The 18979-nt window shown below is 38.6% G+C and overlaps 2 protein-coding genes across 2 annotated transcripts in view; one reads left to right on the forward strand and one right to left on the reverse strand.

Moving 5' to 3' along the window:
* Positions 1-373: 373 nt before the first annotated feature.
* On the reverse strand, positions 374-4081 carry psmd12 (proteasome 26S subunit, non-ATPase 12). The gene is made up of 11 exons (XM_049721790.2): positions 3867-4081; positions 3413-3472; positions 3100-3228; positions 2875-2982; positions 2562-2666; positions 2290-2439; positions 1903-2037; positions 1697-1809; positions 1381-1555; positions 1021-1098; positions 374-813 (listed from the first exon to the last, which is right to left on the reverse strand). The coding sequence occupies exons 1-11, from the start codon at positions 3972-3974 to the stop codon at positions 604-606; spliced, it is 1371 nt and encodes a 456-aa protein (XP_049577747.1). The 5' UTR covers positions 3975-4081; the 3' UTR covers positions 374-603.
* A 3391-nt stretch (positions 4082-7472) lies between these two features.
* Positions 7473-18979, forward strand: part of LOC125969571 (cytoplasmic phosphatidylinositol transfer protein 1) — a 36177-nt gene continuing 24670 nt past the window's right edge. The window contains exon 1 of the mRNA XM_049721794.2: positions 7473-7782. Within this exon, the coding sequence (XP_049577751.1) occupies positions 7735-7782 (48 nt within the window). The 5' untranslated portion in view covers positions 7473-7734. The remainder of the gene's footprint in view (positions 7783-18979) is intronic.

Here is an 18979-nt window from a genome sequence, read left to right on the forward strand (position 1 = left end):
AGTTGCAAGAAATGCCCCATTCTCATTCTTGTTGTTTTGTATTACACACAACAAAATAAGCACATATTTGTTCATCCAAGCAGAACAATTCAATGCTCTTCCAATTGACAAAATCAGTTGCCACAAAATACCAATGTTTAAGATTTCACACTGAAAGCAAATTGGTGAGGAGTGATATCACTTCAACTGCTTTTTCCTAATGTAAAATTTAAGACCAGGTGAGGTTGGGAAATGCTGCATGTCGTAGTCTGCAACTGTGATTGCACGTGTTATTGGATGCATCTGGCAAATTCATGAAAGTTCAAATTATTCAGGTGGTAGCTCACTTATTAGTACTGTAATGCTTGTCATTAAATAGTATATTACACATTCGTTACACAAACGGAAGTTTATTTTAAATGGTCAGGCGGTAACAATTCAAGATGAAGTTATAGCAAGATGTGACAGGAGTATACAACAGTCATTTATCCATTTTTAATGGACTAAACTCAGCACAGCCCTGCTGCCGTGCTTATACTGCAGATCTTACGTTATTGTATATTCAAAAACAATTCCTCAGAAGGAGGGAAAACTACAACAATGAAAAAAAACTACAATGTTGTTTCACTGCAGGTTGTGGATCATTTCCTCCTTGGCAATGAGATGTGTGGTCTTGTTGACCAGTGACATGAGAGAATTGAGTTTTTGTGACCAGTCATTAAGGAGGTCGTTGGGATCTTTGGGCCTCTGGAAGTTGATGATTCCGGCCAGACGGTCCACTTTGGCGTAGATGGTCTTGTTCACAACTAAGCTGGAGAGAAACTCCTCAGATTCCTGAAGAGTATATATAACATGCCAGATTTTTCCTTACAGCATTTTCAAAATTGGGAAGACTGTATCCTAAATGTACAATTTAAATAAAGGTAAATAAGGTGTTTGATGTTTTGGCAATACAATATGCATTTAAAAAATTCTTGTGTTTTCAAACAATGGTAATTGGACAACGGGGCTGACGGTTGCAGCCCATTAATCACTTCTTACGTCAATGGAGAGGTCAAGGAGCCCAGCCATCCTCTTCATGGTGATTCTGGTGTAATATTTGGCCATTATTCTTATGTTCTGAGGAAAAGAAGGGACATACAGACATACAACACAATCAACATTTGATTTTCTGCTGCTGTAATTGTAACTGTGCTTATATGGAGAGTGAGCCTGAGTGACATTTGCACATTATGCAAGCGGTGAATTATTATTTTTGTTTTTTTGGGTCTGAACATATCACTCTCAATAAACTAGCGTTCACCGTATTTAAAGATTAATGCTTCATGTGTGGATTGCTAAAACCAATGTTGTCAATGTCACTTGTTTCGACCAATGTCTGTCACTGAGTCCTGGACTTACATGCTCCACTACTCTGTTCTTCAGGTCCTTCCACCGCTTCTCAGCCTCCTCGGAATACAAAAAGACATCTGTAGCGGGGCTCCCAGGTGAGCCCTCTCGCAGCTCCTTCCCATAATCCTCCACAAGGGCAGCCCAACGCATAAGCTCCATGGTGGTGAATTGCTTCAGAAGCTCCCTGGAGATTGATCACGGTTACACAGAGACCACCGACATCGCATTGCACTATTGAGGGATACCGAGGACATAATTTTTAACAAAACGTGTAAAGATTGCTCTGAATACTTTCTGGAAGCAGCGTGTATTTCGTGTCACTTACTTGTATTTGGGAATCTCTTCCAATTTCTTATCTGCACTGATTCTGTGTACGAGGTCAGACTGTTCATTCTCATATGGTGCAAGAATCACGTACAGCACGACACTCTTCAGGGCCTAAAACACACATTCATTTTGTGCATACATTCGTTCATGAGGACAACTGATCAGTTATTGGGAGCAGGTATGTTTAATGTAGCACGGATGTACCTGCTGCCACTTTCTGCTGTCTTCCAAGATGCATGGGGTGTCATAAATGGCCCGATAGTGTTTGCAGATAGACAAGTAAGACCCCTCGTGTTGGTCCACTTGAATCATAAGGTTGTAATACTTCAGCTTCAGTTCCTAAATTGTTCATAGGGAAAAGAGTTTTCAGGTAAACCTTCATCCATATATCTGGTTCAGCACTCAATGGAGTTGCAGTAGAGCTGGACCCTTTCCCAGATGATTGGGCAACAAGTGAGGAGAACCCTCAAACAGTTGCCAGTTAATCACAGTTTATCAAACTCCTCTTAAAACACACAAAGAAAAAGTACACACCCTCACTCCTTTCTACTGAGCACAATTTTTACATTTGTTTTTATGCCAGTGTCTTACCTCACTGCCTTCCTCTTGGAAGAATTTGGTGTTTATCTTCTTGCTGATGATCTGTGTGCGAATGTAATCCTTGACAGCAACACAAAGCCTCATCTGTTCCAGGATGAACTCCACCTTTTCTTTTTTCTCCATTGAGCCATATGTCTCCACCTGAGGTGAAAAAAAAAACATTGATCAGGCAGATAGAAGGGTGATTACTTTGTTTGCAGCAGGATGAAATTGAACTTGACAACTACCACCATATGAACCCAATCCCAGCGATAGTCTCTTACCTGCAGCTCCTGAAGAATGGATGCTGCCTCTTTTACATCTCCACTTTGTTCCTTGATATTAGCCAAGGTCTTTGTGAGCCTGGCACGCTCAATCTCGACATAGATCTGGGAAGAAGATATGTTTCAACATTTATCAAAAGAAGCAAAGTCAAGCTTTGCCAACACGACATATTGAGGATAAAAAAAAGAATTTAAAAAATCTAAGCGACATTACTCTGTGTGGGGGAAAAAGTAGTTCATGAAATTGGCCAAAAGATGCAACAAAATGCCAAGATCCAAAGAAATTCAAAAACTGATTAGGGCTAATCCAAACCTTTCCAGCAGTCACAGTCCGAAGTGTGTCAATGAGCCGCAGCTTTATGGTCAAATCCGTCACAGAATCAACATATTTGTAACATTCTTGCACCATTTTAGCAACAGCCTAATGAGAGAAACAGTACAACACAAAATGGTTTGTAAAGAACAAAATCATGAGAAAACTATTTATTGAATGACTTCACTGGTATGAATGGACATCGATGGAAGTATTAAGTCTGACCTGCTTCAGCTGACTCCTCCTTTTGGAAAGTAGCATAATGTTTTCGTTCAGAGCATCCCAGTCTTTTGCTGCATAACACATCTGGACCACAGCCACAAGGATTCTCGATGTGGACACCATGTCTGATGCCTTTGCAGAGTATAAATAAAAATAACATAGAAATAAAAAAACATGTTAACAGCACCAAAATCCCAATCAAATCAACATATCAATGACTAAATGTGTCCAGGAGCCCTCCATTTACACAATTACAAGTGCTATCCTTGTAATTAATGCAATACAAATAAAGTTAACCATCATTATTGCAACTTACCGTTCTAGTTTGCTTCTCTAATGATAGCAGGCTTTCAACTGCTTCTTGCAGCTTGCCATCCTGATGGAATAAAAACATAGATTTTATATCACACGTTGCCACACGTTTAGCATTTGCAACATTTTGCACATTTGCATAGCACAAGCAATTATTCAAGTTAATTGTTGGGATGATGATGATGATGATGATGGAGACAGTTACACGGACGGCTAAACCTGCTAGCATACTATGCTTCAGTATACAAACAAGCCACCACCACCAATACCAAAGGTATTAAGATAGAAAATAATGGATGTGCAGAAGTTGTACATTTTATGAACTGCAAGCTTATAGTTTCAACGTATTTATCTCAGAGAGTTAGGGGGTATTTTTCAGTAACGTTAGCTTAAATGCTAGAAAACGAGTACTTGACACCATGACTCAGCCAGCGTTGGCCTCTTTCGCGACATCTTACTTTAGCCATTTTCTCGCATTCCGGGAGACGTTGATCTACAGTTGAGCTGTAGTCGACCTCCATCTTTACAATCTTTCCATCGGATCTTTCGGATCTTTCTTCTGCCATGTTTGAGATGTCCAGGTAACGATTAGTTACAATGGGTTTACTGCTCGTACGGCTACCGCAAGTATTTTGCCTGTCATATGAACGGGACTGGAAGTTGACCAATCAGTTACGAGGATGTTAAAGGTGTCCAGTACGCCTGAAAGACCCTGAAAGGACCCACTTTGGTTCCTTTTTAGCATGCCTGGTTATGTATCACTAAATACATAATTTCCCCCGTGTGTGCGTGCGTGAGTGCGTAAACAAATTTCACAGCAAATAGCCATCTGACTGATACTTAGGTAGAAAGGAAAGTATTAAATATGAACTTGTACACATACGTACATATTTATTTCATCCTATATTCCCTCTGTTATTACTGTATAATTTTTTTTTTTTGGTGTGTATTTAAACCAGGAGTGGGCTATTTTGGGGGCTTAAGGGCCACGTCAGTTATTTAAAATGGAGATTAGTAGATGACAATAACAAAAACAGTAAAAACGTGCTTACAAATAATATACAATCGTTTTAATTAATAATTCTCAGGTTTTATTACGTCATGTTTGTTTTTTTTATTTAAACTTGATCAAGGAAAGGCATTTAAGAACAGGTGATTTCCAAAGTCGATCTGGCAGCAGACTGCAGAGTAAAAATATAGCCAAATAAAAGGAAAAACAAATACACCTACAATTTATATTATTCTAATTAATTATTTTATCATTCAACATTTGTTCAATTCAAGAGCGTGAGCACGTCATCCTCACAGTTAGGAGGGTGGGGATTCGATTCTACCTCCGGCCCTCCCGTGTGGAGTTTGCATATTCTCCCCGTGCCTGCGTGGGTTTTCCACAGGCACTCCGATTTCCTCCCACATCCCCAAAACATGCTTGGTAGGCCGATTGAGAACTCCAAATTGTCCCTAGGTGAGATTGCGTGTGCGGATTGTTGTTCGTGTCTGTGTGCCTTGCGATTGGCTGGCAACCGGTTCAGGGTGGCCCCCGCCTACTGCCCGAAAACTGATTGGCTAAGATCCAGCACACCCGCAGTATAGAAAATGGATGGATGGATGGATATTTAATTCAAATTTAATTCAAAATGTAATGTAATTTCACGGGGTTTAAAATATTTTATTTTAACATATTTTATTTTTTAAATTTACAGTGATTCAATTGCCTTTGAAGATTGTGAATCAGTGTCACTTTACTTTAGTGACCTTGTAAAAATACACCATATTCAACAAGATTTTGCGACATAAACGACTCAAGCATGTAACGTCTCCTATACACCAGTAGAGGTCTTTGTTGTAGCTTTTGATTTGAATCTAAACTCAGGCCATAAAAAGAGCTTGAAAGGGTCAACAATTTCCCTCCGTGTAGCAGAAACAGCCCTGATTGCTTCACTGATATTTGAATCATAAACATAAAGATTGAAGAATTAAAAAAAAAAAAATGTGGCGTGCATTAGAAAGGCTCATATCAAAATAGGGCAATGACTGTCGTTGCATAAACTGACTTTGTTCTGAAAATACTTTACATGACATTATAAATATAATCTATCCTTTATAAAGGAGACTGGGTTGAGGGTAACACATATTTTACCTATATTACTATTGTCAACTGGTGTATTATTTTCTTATATAGCTTCTGAAAATAGCATCTTACATTGAAAATACTCAAATCTAAGTAGAAAATGTTATAGATGTTGGTGTGATTCTCTGCTGTAAAGCAGAACTAAGGTCTTTCACATCTTTTTTACCACCTTTGGCATGAAACCACATCTGAGATGACATCATTCTCTAATCTGCTTTTTAATCAACAAGACCTTATTGAAATTGTTACGTCATCAACAGGCCTTTACTTTCTGATCCCCTGAAGCGTCAGTAAAAGCAATAGGAATACAGAAAAAAAAAATAATCCTTCTAAATACTGTCCGAGTAAATGTTTCTTGCACCATGCATCAGAGAAACATGATGAAATCTCTGTTTGATCAAATGTCCAGCTCATATCAAATCATACCTCTTTTCCACATGGCCAAAGGCACTCCACTAAAGATAATGTGAAAGCAAACAGCTCGGCTGTCTCGCTGGAGCGTCCACAGTGGAACCTCCAAATTCAAACTCAATCCGTTTTTTGCCACTGCCAGCTTTTCTTAGTTTCAAAACAAATGTAGAGTTAATTCATTTAATCCTGGCTCAAACTGTCGCAACCATTAAAACATGTTTTAAGTTTACATGCTTAACAGCAAGTTTCAATTGAGCAAAAATTACTTTGAAGCAAAACTTCTCAAGTATGTGAAGACACCGAACGAGTGGCATCATCAAGCTTTTTAGCCCTCATAAAATAACCTTAAGCCTTGCCTTAGAATGTTGTAGAAGTTATCATCAGAAAATATACACGCTGGTAGTTTGGTAGAGAAATAAAGTATTGCAAATTGATATTTATCCATCCATTTATTTTTTGAACATCTTATCTTGATGAGTGTCATGGCCGTGCTGAAGTTTATTATTGTGAGAATTCATTAACATGATCAGTTTCTTCTCAAATGATTTGTTAATTATTAAAGGGACCAGTGATAGACCTTAACGTTAGCACTTAATCTAATAGGTCTGATGTAAAATTGATGTCAGCACCGAAATTCACCTTGCTGAAAATCTCGTTGATGATTTAATGCATTTTTTATGACTACATTCAGCGCATCTTAATGACGGACATTACTTGTGGGTTGTGTCTGGTTTTTCACACACGGGCCTGACTATGTCATATTGAGGAAAGGGGGCAAGAATTCTCACATCAACAGAATACAGTACAAAGCCAAGATTTTTAATGTCAAAACGGATCAACTTGTCAAATACTCTCGTTTCGAAATTCATGCCAGCAACATGTTCAGAAAAAGCTGGGATCAGGGGCATGTTTACCACAATTATATCACCTTTCCTTTTAATAATGCTGAATAATTCCCTTCAATAATTGTGGTAGCGTGATAATTTCCCAAACCAGAGGTTGGGGGTTCGATCCCTGGCCATTGTGACCTTGTTGATATAATTGAACCCCCATGTTTCTCCTGATGCTGTGTCATCAGTAGGTGAATGTTAATTGAGTGTGAAGCGCATTGAGGGCCTGATCAGGTGGATGCCTCCCTTTTGAGTTTTTCTGGGAACGTTCCGTGGATAACCCACGGCTAGCGGCTAGAGAAACAATGTTTCTTGGCTGGCCTGGGAACACTTTGGGTGGGATCCCTCAGAAAGAGTTGGAAGAGGTGGCTGGGGAGAGGGAAGTCTGGGCTTGACTGGTGAAGATGCTGCCTGACTCTGAATAAGTGGTCTATAATAGATGGATGGATCTGATTATAAAGTACACGGTCCATAGTAAGTATTTTATAGATTTGAAATGACAACATCGAGAACAACGTGCTGAGTATGACCCTTAGTTGTTTTTTTTTTTTTTTTTATAAAGGTAAATCTCAGTATGCTTTTATTTTGAAGCTCAAATCTTTTATATTTCCGGTTATGCTTATTGCGAGCTTGTTGCTAACTCCTGACTCTTGAGCTTTAAAGGAGGGGACAAATCCTTCAAACTGAGCTGACTTGGCATTGCAACGTTCCGCTAGCGAATGCTGGCTTCGGATGAGCGAACTCCGTAAGTCGGGCCGTACTTGGAAAGCACCATCCTCCCGTATGCGCTAACACAAAGCAAAGGAGTTTTGCATTTCTTTTTTGGATCCTACATCCCAGTGAGGAGGGAGCGTTGTGAGACACATTGTCAGCAGCACGGGCAGCACAGGGAAGATGTTGCTGAAAGAGTACAGGATATGCATGCCGCTCACTGTGGAGGAGGTGAGTTCTTTGCCTTTGAGGCGTTTTTGTGCTCCTATGAATGCTCGGTTTTGTCCAGCAAACTCATCTAACTTGGCTCGTCTGTGTGCGCGCGTTTGCGCGTGAGTGATGAAGTTCATGCCAGACAGCCACATGTCAATAGCACGCACGCACAAGCGCTATTATTATTATATATATCTATTTATGTATACGTTGTTGCCTCGATGATTTAATGTATTATTTTAATATATTAATCTAATTAATTGAATTAATTAATTTAACGTGTGTGCGCGTGCGCGCGCGCCAGTATAGGCTTGTGCTCCCGACACGCACAGATGCAATATATTATATTACAAGGCTCGAAATAAAAGCACTTATGCAAATCAATTACTTAATGATTTGGTTTTGCTAGGAGGAGCAACTTTATGTGGTATTTTTCCCCTGTAGGTTTTAGCAAAGCTTAAAAAATATGTATGTTAATACAGCATGAAATATTTAAATTTGTGAGTAATATTATTTGTTTGTTCTCTCCATAGTCTTAACTTTTGACTTTGACTTTTGCACAATAAATGTTCCCAAATTACATTACACCAGAGCTTTTTTTTTATTATCATTAATTTAGCTTGCTTCTAGACATAAAACAAGTTTGAGGCTATACACAATGTGTGTATAAAATAAGAGTTGATTCTATAAAAAAAGAAAACCAAATTATTCATTCATTATGTTGTCATATTTTATTCATTTTTTAATGAATTGCTTCAGTTCACTGGAATTAACCTATAAAAAATAAATAAGCACCACTAAGTTAGAAAGTTGTTCCTGAGGCAGGCATACCTTAATTGAAAAATGTCTCTGTTTTGTTTAAATCAGCACATATACTGGTACTTGGGTCCTTTCCAAGGATACATTTTGTGTTCATTTTCCATATTTGTCATTCGAGCTGACCAATTCACCTGAGCTTGTGTACAAGCTGAGGCATCAGAACCTGATTTTTGGTTCCCTTGATGGCACTTTAGCAATAAACCTACTGTATGTCCTCAACACATGATGAATACACACACGCGCACACACACTTGAGTGACGGATGCCCTCCCCCATTGTGTGCATTCAGATTTGTCTATCAGGTCTCGAGTCAAGTCTAAAATTAGAAGTGGAGGATAATTGCTCTCCTGCACTGGCATGCACATTACAAACAAGACAACACCTTTTCTCTCTCTCAATTGTCACCATCCGACAGCTAGTCTTTTATTGTTCAGCACTTTAGTGTTTTTGAGGCCTAGTTGCTCCCCTCTCACAGGCATCTGTTGACACTATCTGTAGAAAACGAACCTCAATGTAGCATTCTGGAGGCAGTCATGCTTACTTTGATAGCACATGAAATATGACTTGATGGAGCACTGGCTTCTTCTGATGGATTTTTAATGACTTGTGCAAAGGATGTGTCTCACCAATGCCTGCATGTTGATGTTTTTGATGAACCATAAAAATCACTGCTCTTGTGACCAACTTCAGGTTGTCATGAATTGCTGCAACATACACATTAAATTAATGCAAGTCAAACTTCATATGCTTAAAGACCTGATGATAAAATAATTGCAAAACTTGAATGTGACCTAAACAAGAGTCTGGTATCATACAATGACGGACCTGCGAGAAGTGTTAAAGTGCTTTCACACTGCACTGAGTTTGCGCTGTGCGCACCACGAGGTAGGACTCAGAATAATGCAGGCATGACAGTGGCACAGTACAAGTGTGCCAAAATCTGCCATTTGTTGCTAAGCTACCACACAAGCTATTTTTTGAGCCGAGTTCCTTTTTTCGCTGGTTTGGTTATAGTCACAGCCTGGCCATATGCATTTGGTGGCGTTATTTCAATAGAGTCCATAAGCTCCTCAAGACCACTTAAAAATGTATATCAGGCTAGGCAGGGAGTAGTTTGACAGCATATGTGCTACAACAGTATGCTTGATTTTATTCGAAGCCAATAAAAATTCAAAATGACACATTTATCTCACTTTCATCAAACTTGGTACAGCCAAAGTCGGAAGAGTTGCTCAACTTCCCAAAGCTGATGTCATGTTATTCTTTTGACCACAAACTAGTTGAGACTGATTCATCAGTACAGCACACGCCTTAATTATTTCAAGATGCCCTTTCCGTAAGTTCTGGAATTTCTATCATATGTATAATACATCCTCAGAATTCCTGGTATCCATGCACAAAAAAGTATTATCCATATAGTCATTTGATATATTAGGATCTCTTGTGGTCAGGCATGTTTTTTTGATGTAAAGATAAGTTCTCTTACCTTGTCAAGAGTTTCTACTGACACTCCTGCCTTTGTTTGAGCTGTTTCCAGGTGTGACACACAAAGTCCTCTAACAGAAACAAAGAAGAGCAAAGTCTGGATATGTGTTGAGTATTGCTGAAGACGACAGCGCGTTTGGAAAATACTTCTTGTCGTCCTTAGGACCCACTTCTATTTAAAAATAAAATAAGATAGAAACAAAAACAAACGTTTCTGACCCTTTTATCAAAAAAAAAAAATCCACTCTTACCACACCTCAGACCAGCGAAAATTATAAAATATAATTATATGAATTTGATACATTAGACATTGCAAATATAGGAATACCGTAAATTTCGGACTATAAGCCGCAACTATTTTTTGCAAATTTTAAACCCTGTATTACAAGTTTTAGCTGGTGCGGCTTATAGTCCGGTGCAGTTTATACTCCGAAAATTACGGTATATGTGCAACATTTCCCCAACCCATAGGCACCACTCGTCTATAGAATATGACAAAGTTATTTTTTCGTTTTCTCCATACAGTATACACACCCTTGAGTTTTAATGCCATTTTCAATTCTCAGCTTAATTAACTATCACACTTGCCTCTTTTTGGGGTGTACTAAGATATTATATACAAGCATATGTAGGTTGAGAATGTGGAAGGAGGCAGCTAAAGAGAGGGTAGAGGTTATGTTACTCGACCGTACTTGCAAGGAAAACCCAGCTAAAGCACGTTTTGCATTCTCTTTAGTTAGTCAGGTCTAAATGAACCAGGATGGAGACAAAGAGGCCACTTCTTGTGTTTGTTCTTCTCAAGGCTGTACGACGTGTCACGCCATCAATGTGTTTTTAAAGTTTCCTGCCCCTCCAAACAGAAAGGAAGGAAGGAGGCTGGAGTGTCAAATGTGCCAATGTAAAGTGACTGTGTAGCTGACTGTTAAGAATTCAGGCTAAACAAATGAAGGAGTGGATGCTAGTAAATAAGGGAGGAGTTGTGTTAATTTGGAATTTCCTCAGAGTTTTGCACGAATGACGGTTTGTTTGTGTGTGCGTGCGTATGTGCGGGCCTGCATGTGTTTTTGTCAAACAAGGTCATGTCTCTGTCTGTATATTCTCCGGAAACCGATGTCTCTGACGGCTTTATGACTGTTGCTTCATCACAATGGCAGATGTAGGACAGACTTGCTTCACGGTGTTTATTCAAGTTGAACTGTAAACACCAAAGAAATCATTGAGCAATGTCAGACAGCATGCGGTCTTCCATCAGCCACCTGTTTTAGGTCTCCAGACTTCCTTTTTGTGCATCTGTCTTTTTGAAGGCTCACCCTAAGCGTGCATTGTTTTAGGAAAGAAGTTGTGCCGCCGCTATACTTGTCATGTGACTGAAAGGAGGGGTCGGTAAGCTTGGTGGATTTACGTCACATCGTTGGTTTGGTTTTGTTTGATACTTTTTTGGGCATGACGGTTCATGTTGTCAAGCAACCTTAATCAACTCAAGAAAATAAGACAGCTATTATCCTTATGGTTAACTAGTTTATTTTTGAGAATCATGACTTGTTGCAAATAAAAAAAAAAGGTGATTGCTTTGTTGTGATCAATCCATTCTCAAAGGTGTATTTTATTCACAAGCTCATTTTGATATCTTTTCCACAACAAAGAGACATTTCATTTTCTGTTAGAAGTAGGTACGGATTGGAAATGATTCACATCTTTAGATATTAGGGATGTACAACAGGTCTTTTTTTTATGTATAAAGTGTAAGCATAATTACAGCCATGGTTGTGATGTCACTCATGTCACATCAGAAATTTCTGGTCTGGAAAAACAGACAAAACCATTTTTGAAGGAATTTAGTCCCATTGGATCCTCTTTTTGCCATGCCCAGCTACTCTTGGAAAAGATGAAAAAGGTCATAGGTCACGGTAGATGAGGTACCACAGAGTTTTTCCTTGCTACAGCTGCTTTCACTTACACCTCCCAGTCTTCAGCTGACAAGCTTATTTGCAAACTCGTGACCCAAAATGCTGACATCATGCAAAACTTCGATTGCTGCCCTTAGTCAGCATATGCTCTAGCTGCATTAATGACGTCATGTTCGCCTAAAATGAAGCCTTCATACAGGAATCGTAGGCAGGGCCCTACTGTTAGGCAAGCTCGGCAGCCGCCGAGGGTGACAAAATCTAGGAGGCGGAAAAATCATCAGGTGAAAAAGTCCACCCTGGCATTTTTTGCTGCCCACTCCCAAGGGTGGAAAAATTTAGGGGCCGGCAAAATCACTAGATGACTAGACACTCGCTAAACTAAAAGCTTGTAAAGTGATTAAGTGAAGCCCACTGATCATGTAAAATGACATGTTTTTTTGGTATGGATCAAAACATAAATGTGTATGCAATTGTATGTCAATCATAATAGCCTCAATAGAAATAGAAACAAAGTTTTGGTTGTGCTAGTAGTTTAAAGATAACTTGGAAATTGGTGGTGGTGGGGGCAGGGGTGCCGTTTTTGGAAGTTGCCTCGGGCGACAAATACGCTTGGGCCCTGATCGTAAGTTATGTTTATACAATAACAACATAGTTCAAACCTGGCACATCTTTGTTTTGGTTTTGGAATGGTTTAGTGGACATAAAACAGTGCTGGTAAGTATAAAATACAGTAGGCTAATGTGTGGACTTTGATGCAAGAAAAACATTATTTTTAAAAGCATACTTATTTTCAAGTAGGCATTACATTGAAGCAGCTGTTGCTACCATAAAGGGTAGATTGTAAAGACGTGCTTGACAAGTAGCTCTTTGCAACATCTTAACCACATTTCCACTGCTTGTAAAAGTCAGCTATTTTAGTTTTTGTTTCTTGGGTCACTCTTGTATTGAATGGGTTCGCCCCCATTTTCCCATATAGTATCAGAGATGTAACAGAGGTGCAACGAGCCTGTGCGTAGGGGAATGCCGTTATGCTGAGAAAAGGTGTGAAATTAAACGACCCACTAGACACTCACTCCTTGTGTAAAAGCTCTTGCAGTTGCATCAAAGCATGTATGTGTTCATTTAAAAAGAAATCACTAATTTGACCACCATGATTTTGCACTCATTTGAATCTAATATTAACTTACGCATGTCCGAAGGGGTCTTTTGGGAAAAACACAACTTCTTCTTTAGATGGCAGGCAATGAAGATGGATTGGAGATATTTGGCGATGCATGACTCTTTGAATGAGAGGAGGCCGAACTTGGTGAGTCAGTGTCCAGATGGATAACTGGAACTGCAGGGACAACTGGGCTGAGTTTTTCTCACCGTGGGTCTCACTTACTGCGTATGCAAAAAATGCGATCTAAAAGATTCGTACGCAACGTCCTGTGTGGTTAACCGTATGTGTAATGTTGTAAATTGACATACAGTAAGTTTCCTCTCTTTTCTTTGAAAAGAATAAAACAGTGGGGTATCAGCTTTTTTTATTTTTATGTCTCCTTCAGTCCTGCCTGTTTGTCATATTTTTATGTATTCTGCTTAGGCCACCAAACAATATTTCTTATTCATGACTTGAAGGGTCCGATTGTGTTTTTATTTAGTATTTTGTAAGAAAACAGTTTTTTTAATGAGTAAGACTGAATAAAATTCCATATCTATAAATTTAATACGACCCCTACTTGCCAAAGAATACATAGAGTTAACGTCTAAAGCCTTATTTAGGGTTAGCCGCGTAACTCTATCTGACCACTTGCATGTGGACGGATCGCTGATGTTGTTGATATGAGAACACACACACACACACACACACCACGGAAAAGCGTTTGTCTTCACGCAGCTGGCACATCCACCTGATCCGGACACCTGGTTGTTGCACTGTAACAAGATTACAAGTGTCATTTTTTTTCCCCACCGCGGACGATTATCTGTCATTGATATCCATGGAAGCGCTTGTGTTTTTTTGTACATGTGCCAGCATCAAGAATGACATTGACCATTTGAACGCTTGACTGCAACGTAAGCATGAGGCTTCAGGCACAAGATTAGGTTTAAAATGGTCACAGGCACGTTTTTTTAAATCTAGGTTGTGGCAGCATGGAGTTGGAAATGGCCATGAAATTCCATTAAATTCATCATCTTCTGCCTGTAGTGCTCTGTCATGTGTGAGCAGGAGTCTTACCCAGCTGACTTTGGGCGAGAGGCAGACGAGACTCTGTATTGCCAGTCAATCATAGGGCACAACTGAATCCTTTAATAGGGCCTTGGATCACCATTTCATTTCCTAAAGTGTTTGATGCACTTCTTTCATTCCAAATTCACCCAGCTGATCACATGATTTGGAACGTATAACTGCTATGCATTAGGTTACTCCAGTTTTTTCCGTTTGGTGCATTCCCTCCATCCCACACCCTTCATGGTCAGATTCCTTCCTTCCACACATGGTTTTGTTTAGGAAATGGGCTGTTTGTTTCTTTGGTGTCATGGTGAGGTGCAAGGCCTTTTACCATCTGGTATACAATGCAATGCTGTGATTCAATCAAAATCCCATTTACTTCCATTTAGTCCTTTGGAGGAAACCATCACGTGTTGTGATGGCCCATTATCCAACCATTCTCATTTCCTTATGTGCACGTACTTCTGTTTGTGTTCACGTGCGGTTTGCGATTGTTTCACAACGTGGGTTTTGCACATATCAAACATAGAAAGCAGAAGGCTTACTTAGCCACATAACCAATTGTGTGTCCCTCTCGTGACTAAGCAGTGGCACCTATACAGCATTCATGACGTGCGGCAACAATATATGAGAGAATTTTGCCACCTTTGTTGTTATTGTTGTTTTTGTTTTACAGAGACCATCTTTTTCCTTTTAGCTTTGTTGGGTCGAAAATGTTATTAAATATGGTCTAGCCTAGCCACGTCTAGTGCCAACATATGTAATGTTGTGTGTGTGTGGCTCTGTCTACATTTATTTATTTATTTATTTCAAGATACTCCCTCCACCCCCCCCCCCAAAAAAAATACACCATTGAATAATGTTGTAGTATTCCAGAAGTTTGCCCATGTGACTCGTGTTTATTCATTCTAAGATACTCTCTTCATCTTAAACATTTTACTGTGACTAAAATGTTTCATCTCTCAGAAATTGCATGTGAAATGGAAATGAGTCGCATTGGTTATCCTGTCACAAAAAAACTATTAAAAGACTTTAAAAGTTGCTATTTCACACCAAGACCACAACCAGAATAAAATGACTTAATTTTCTGAAAGTGTGTGATGTATTTTAACATACTGATATCATTTTATGTAACTATTTGTTGCTTTCTTGCCTTTTCATATTTTCACATATCTGTATTTTTTTTGGTTGATGAACTCATTCCGACTGGCTCATAGTGAGGCATGCAGGATCAATTTTGGATGAATTATAGCATAGCTATAGAGATGAAATTCCAAGCAATGAGTGGATGCAGTTTACCAAGTTTCTTCCAAATGTTTCAAATTAAAATTCTGTCTAAATCTTTCTGAATTCACAGTACACAACTACAGTTCCTTAAGGTGTAAACATGCTTTTGCTGTAGAAATCAGACATCTGGTAGTGTGCTAATAATTATCATAATTTTCATTGTGATGAGATGATGATAAGAGTTCATGGAATGTGATGCGAGATGAAGGCTCTTTGTGGTGCTACAAATACTTGACATTACAGTACAATAATTCATTTGCTAGACTGAGCTACTCAGTACCACGGGGCAGTTTAAGAAGAAGCACTTATGACGAGCTTATCTTAAAAAAGGAAGAACATTCAATGGTCTTGGGAAATGAGTTTATGCAAACCATTCAGACCCTTTGCCCTGAAACACATTTAGTAATGCAGTGAGGTTTGGAGCAGCGAGTGCTGAACGATGGAGCAAAGTGGCTATACTAGTATGTCGGACATTTTTATGTACACTGACACGGATGTTTTGATTAGTAAGAAGTCAAACTACTCAGCAATCTATTCTCAGTGAAAAAATAATTTCACAGAAGAATACAGGATTTCATCTAACCAGGTTCAATGTCGATAATGAATGGATGACTTACAGTTTCATTAAGATACGTACCTTCCATAAGCATTATCTGCTGTGGAAATAATCTGAACACTACATCCCGTTCCTGACAAAAGCACAAGGGGCATTAACACAATAAACAGGGTTAAAACATCAATGCTGCAGTATAATACACACAGCTGGAAGAAAATGGTAAATAAAAAGGTAATTTAGGATTAATAAAGGATTGTGTTTGTAATGTCATTATGACGAACATAACATGAAACATAATTTTGCTATGGTCTAGCCTGCATCATCTCTAGTTGGCTGATAGCACACTTTTGTTTTGTTGATTTTTATTTTTTAAAATCCACATTCCAACGTCATTATTCCATTACCGTCCTTTGCTTATGGTACCTTCAATTGTGGATTCTACCGCAGTGTTTGCAAGTTTCCCTCTCAGATACCACAAGTACTTAATGTGACCTCTGTGACCCATCTTTCTTCGAATGGCTTAACTCGGTAAACTCTTTTGGGCTCTTTGCGACAAATAGACTTTCATTTATATTGTACATTTAAGTTAATAACATACAAACAAACTTAATTAAGAAGTGCAGACAAAGTTTCTCCCTGCTACAGACATATAAAGCATGCTAAAGATAGCTATATGGGTCCACGCTTCATTATGAGCTCTCGTTGCTGTGGCAACCATTGCTATCCATACTTGCCATTGCCCTATAGCAAGGTGGATTATAGCGCTGTGGTGATTATAGTGTAAGACCCTCCCCAGGATAACTGTCAAATAATGAGGTAGATGATGAAGTCTTACCTTCCCTTAAGCTTCACCACACCAATCAGGTCTTTGCAGTGTGTTTTCTAAGCACCCCCCGCTTGGACACATTCATGTAAATAGCCTATGTTTACTTTCATATAGCATTCCGGTTCATGCTTCTCATCATGTTTACACATCTGGTTTAAAAATACCAACTAAATCCACTCTTTTTTTTTTTTTTCTTCTAAAGAAGTGTGAGTGTGTTCGTATGTTATATGTTAATGTAAAAAACTCTTTAGGCTCCAGCATAGCACACCCAAAACCCTTGTGAGGAAAAGCAGTTGAGAAAATGGATGGATATTTTATTGTGAATATTTTATTGTGATACAATTCATTCCAACCCTCACACTGGCTTTCTGTTAGTTAAATCTTGGTATTGGTCTGTAAATCTGCAAATGGTCTTGAACCAAAACATATGGAAAACGTAGCATCCAGACGTCTCAGGCCTCTGATGGATCCATTGTATGTCCGCAGAACCAGTACTGGACAGCATTTACTATGTGCCTCACCTGTGCAACAAACTCCCTGAATAGCCAAAGTCTGCTCAAATGTTTTGATTAAGTAAGAAAACTATTCACTATTCTCCTTTTTTGAATTCCTAATATTATAATATTTCATTACCATATTTATCAGACTATAAGTCTGTTTTTTTCATAGTTTGGCTGGGGTGCGACTTATACTCAGGAGTGACTTTGGTGTGAAATTATTAACACAATATATAATTTCCAATGTAATTTTCACACTAAACCGCAAGAGCGCGCTAGGCCTGTGGAATAATCGGAACTGCAACTGACGATGAGTCTGACGTAAGTGATATAGAAGAGGAAGCACCGCATCTTCTCCCGCCGAAGTTAGTGGAGTTGTTTAAAAGTGACACAGAGGATGAATATTTCATTAGATTTAGTGATTTGGAGTGACATGGATGGTTTGGTAAACTCAGGCATGTTCTCAGTTCGTTGTTTGTTTCATGTAACGTTACCATACCGTACAATTATTCAACCTGTTGTTGCTTCTATTCTATTTTTTATTAATTTTATAAATGTAATAAATTTTCCCCCAAAATGCAACTTGTACTCCAGTGCGACTTACGTATATACGTATTTTTCTTCTTTATTATGCATTTTATGGCTGGTGCGACTTGTACTCTGGAGCGATTTATAGTTCAGGAAATACGGTAATATTTAGTTTCTCTTTGTGTAATGCTTAATGTGTTATGTTAAGCGTTTTGAATTGTTTTGTAATGTGCAATACCAATAAACTTGCTTTGCCTTACCAGTCATGTAGGTGCTAAATGACTTAAACAGACGGCATACTGCTGTAGATCACATGATGCTAGCAATGTAAATCATGTGATACCCCCATATAAATAATGCCTCTACTTTTCCAGCGTTTACAGTAAATCTTGCAATGTTTGGTGCGTTGAATCATGTAAATAAGGGGCCATTGACCAAGGCAAAGAGCTTCTTCTCAAGTATTTTGTTTAATGTGACACCAGTTTAATACATACTTCTGGATTAACTCATTTTGTTCAAATCTTTTTTATTATGTTATTATTCATAAACAATTATCTATGTAAAGACTGTTGCTGAACCTAACCATCATTCATATATATGACTACATATATTGCTTTATTATATATGATCATTATTATGAAAGCCCAATGTGTTAGACAAAAAATGAGAGCAGATTTGGAATTAGCTCATAAAACTAATCTAATTGAATCTGTAATTATAAAGATACAATTATATTTGTGACATATATCACATTATCTCATGGCACATCACAGTCAAGAATCCAACTTCTTGGCTCAAGATATCCTGGCTTTGTTTTCAACAGCTTTCAGTATGAAGCAAAAAAACTCAGAGGTGTGAAAGTATTTTGGTTTTCTAATGTCAAACAGTTGGTATGTTGGTGTTCTAAATTCTAACATGCAAAGATTCAGTGCCTCCTGTGTGTGTTTTGGTTGTGGAGAGTTTCCATAACAACTGTGCATCTATCTTAGGTTGAACCGCTTTAGGAAAGAAACCAAATACTCTCATCTCAATCATGTTATGTTCATTTCAAAGCTGAGGTTGAACAATTGAAGAATGTATTTTATTTACACTATG

Source organism: Syngnathus scovelli, chromosome 5 (assembly GCF_024217435.2).
Source record: "Syngnathus scovelli strain Florida chromosome 5, RoL_Ssco_1.2, whole genome shotgun sequence".
Taxonomy (NCBI): Eukaryota; Metazoa; Chordata; class Actinopteri; order Syngnathiformes; family Syngnathidae; genus Syngnathus; species Syngnathus scovelli.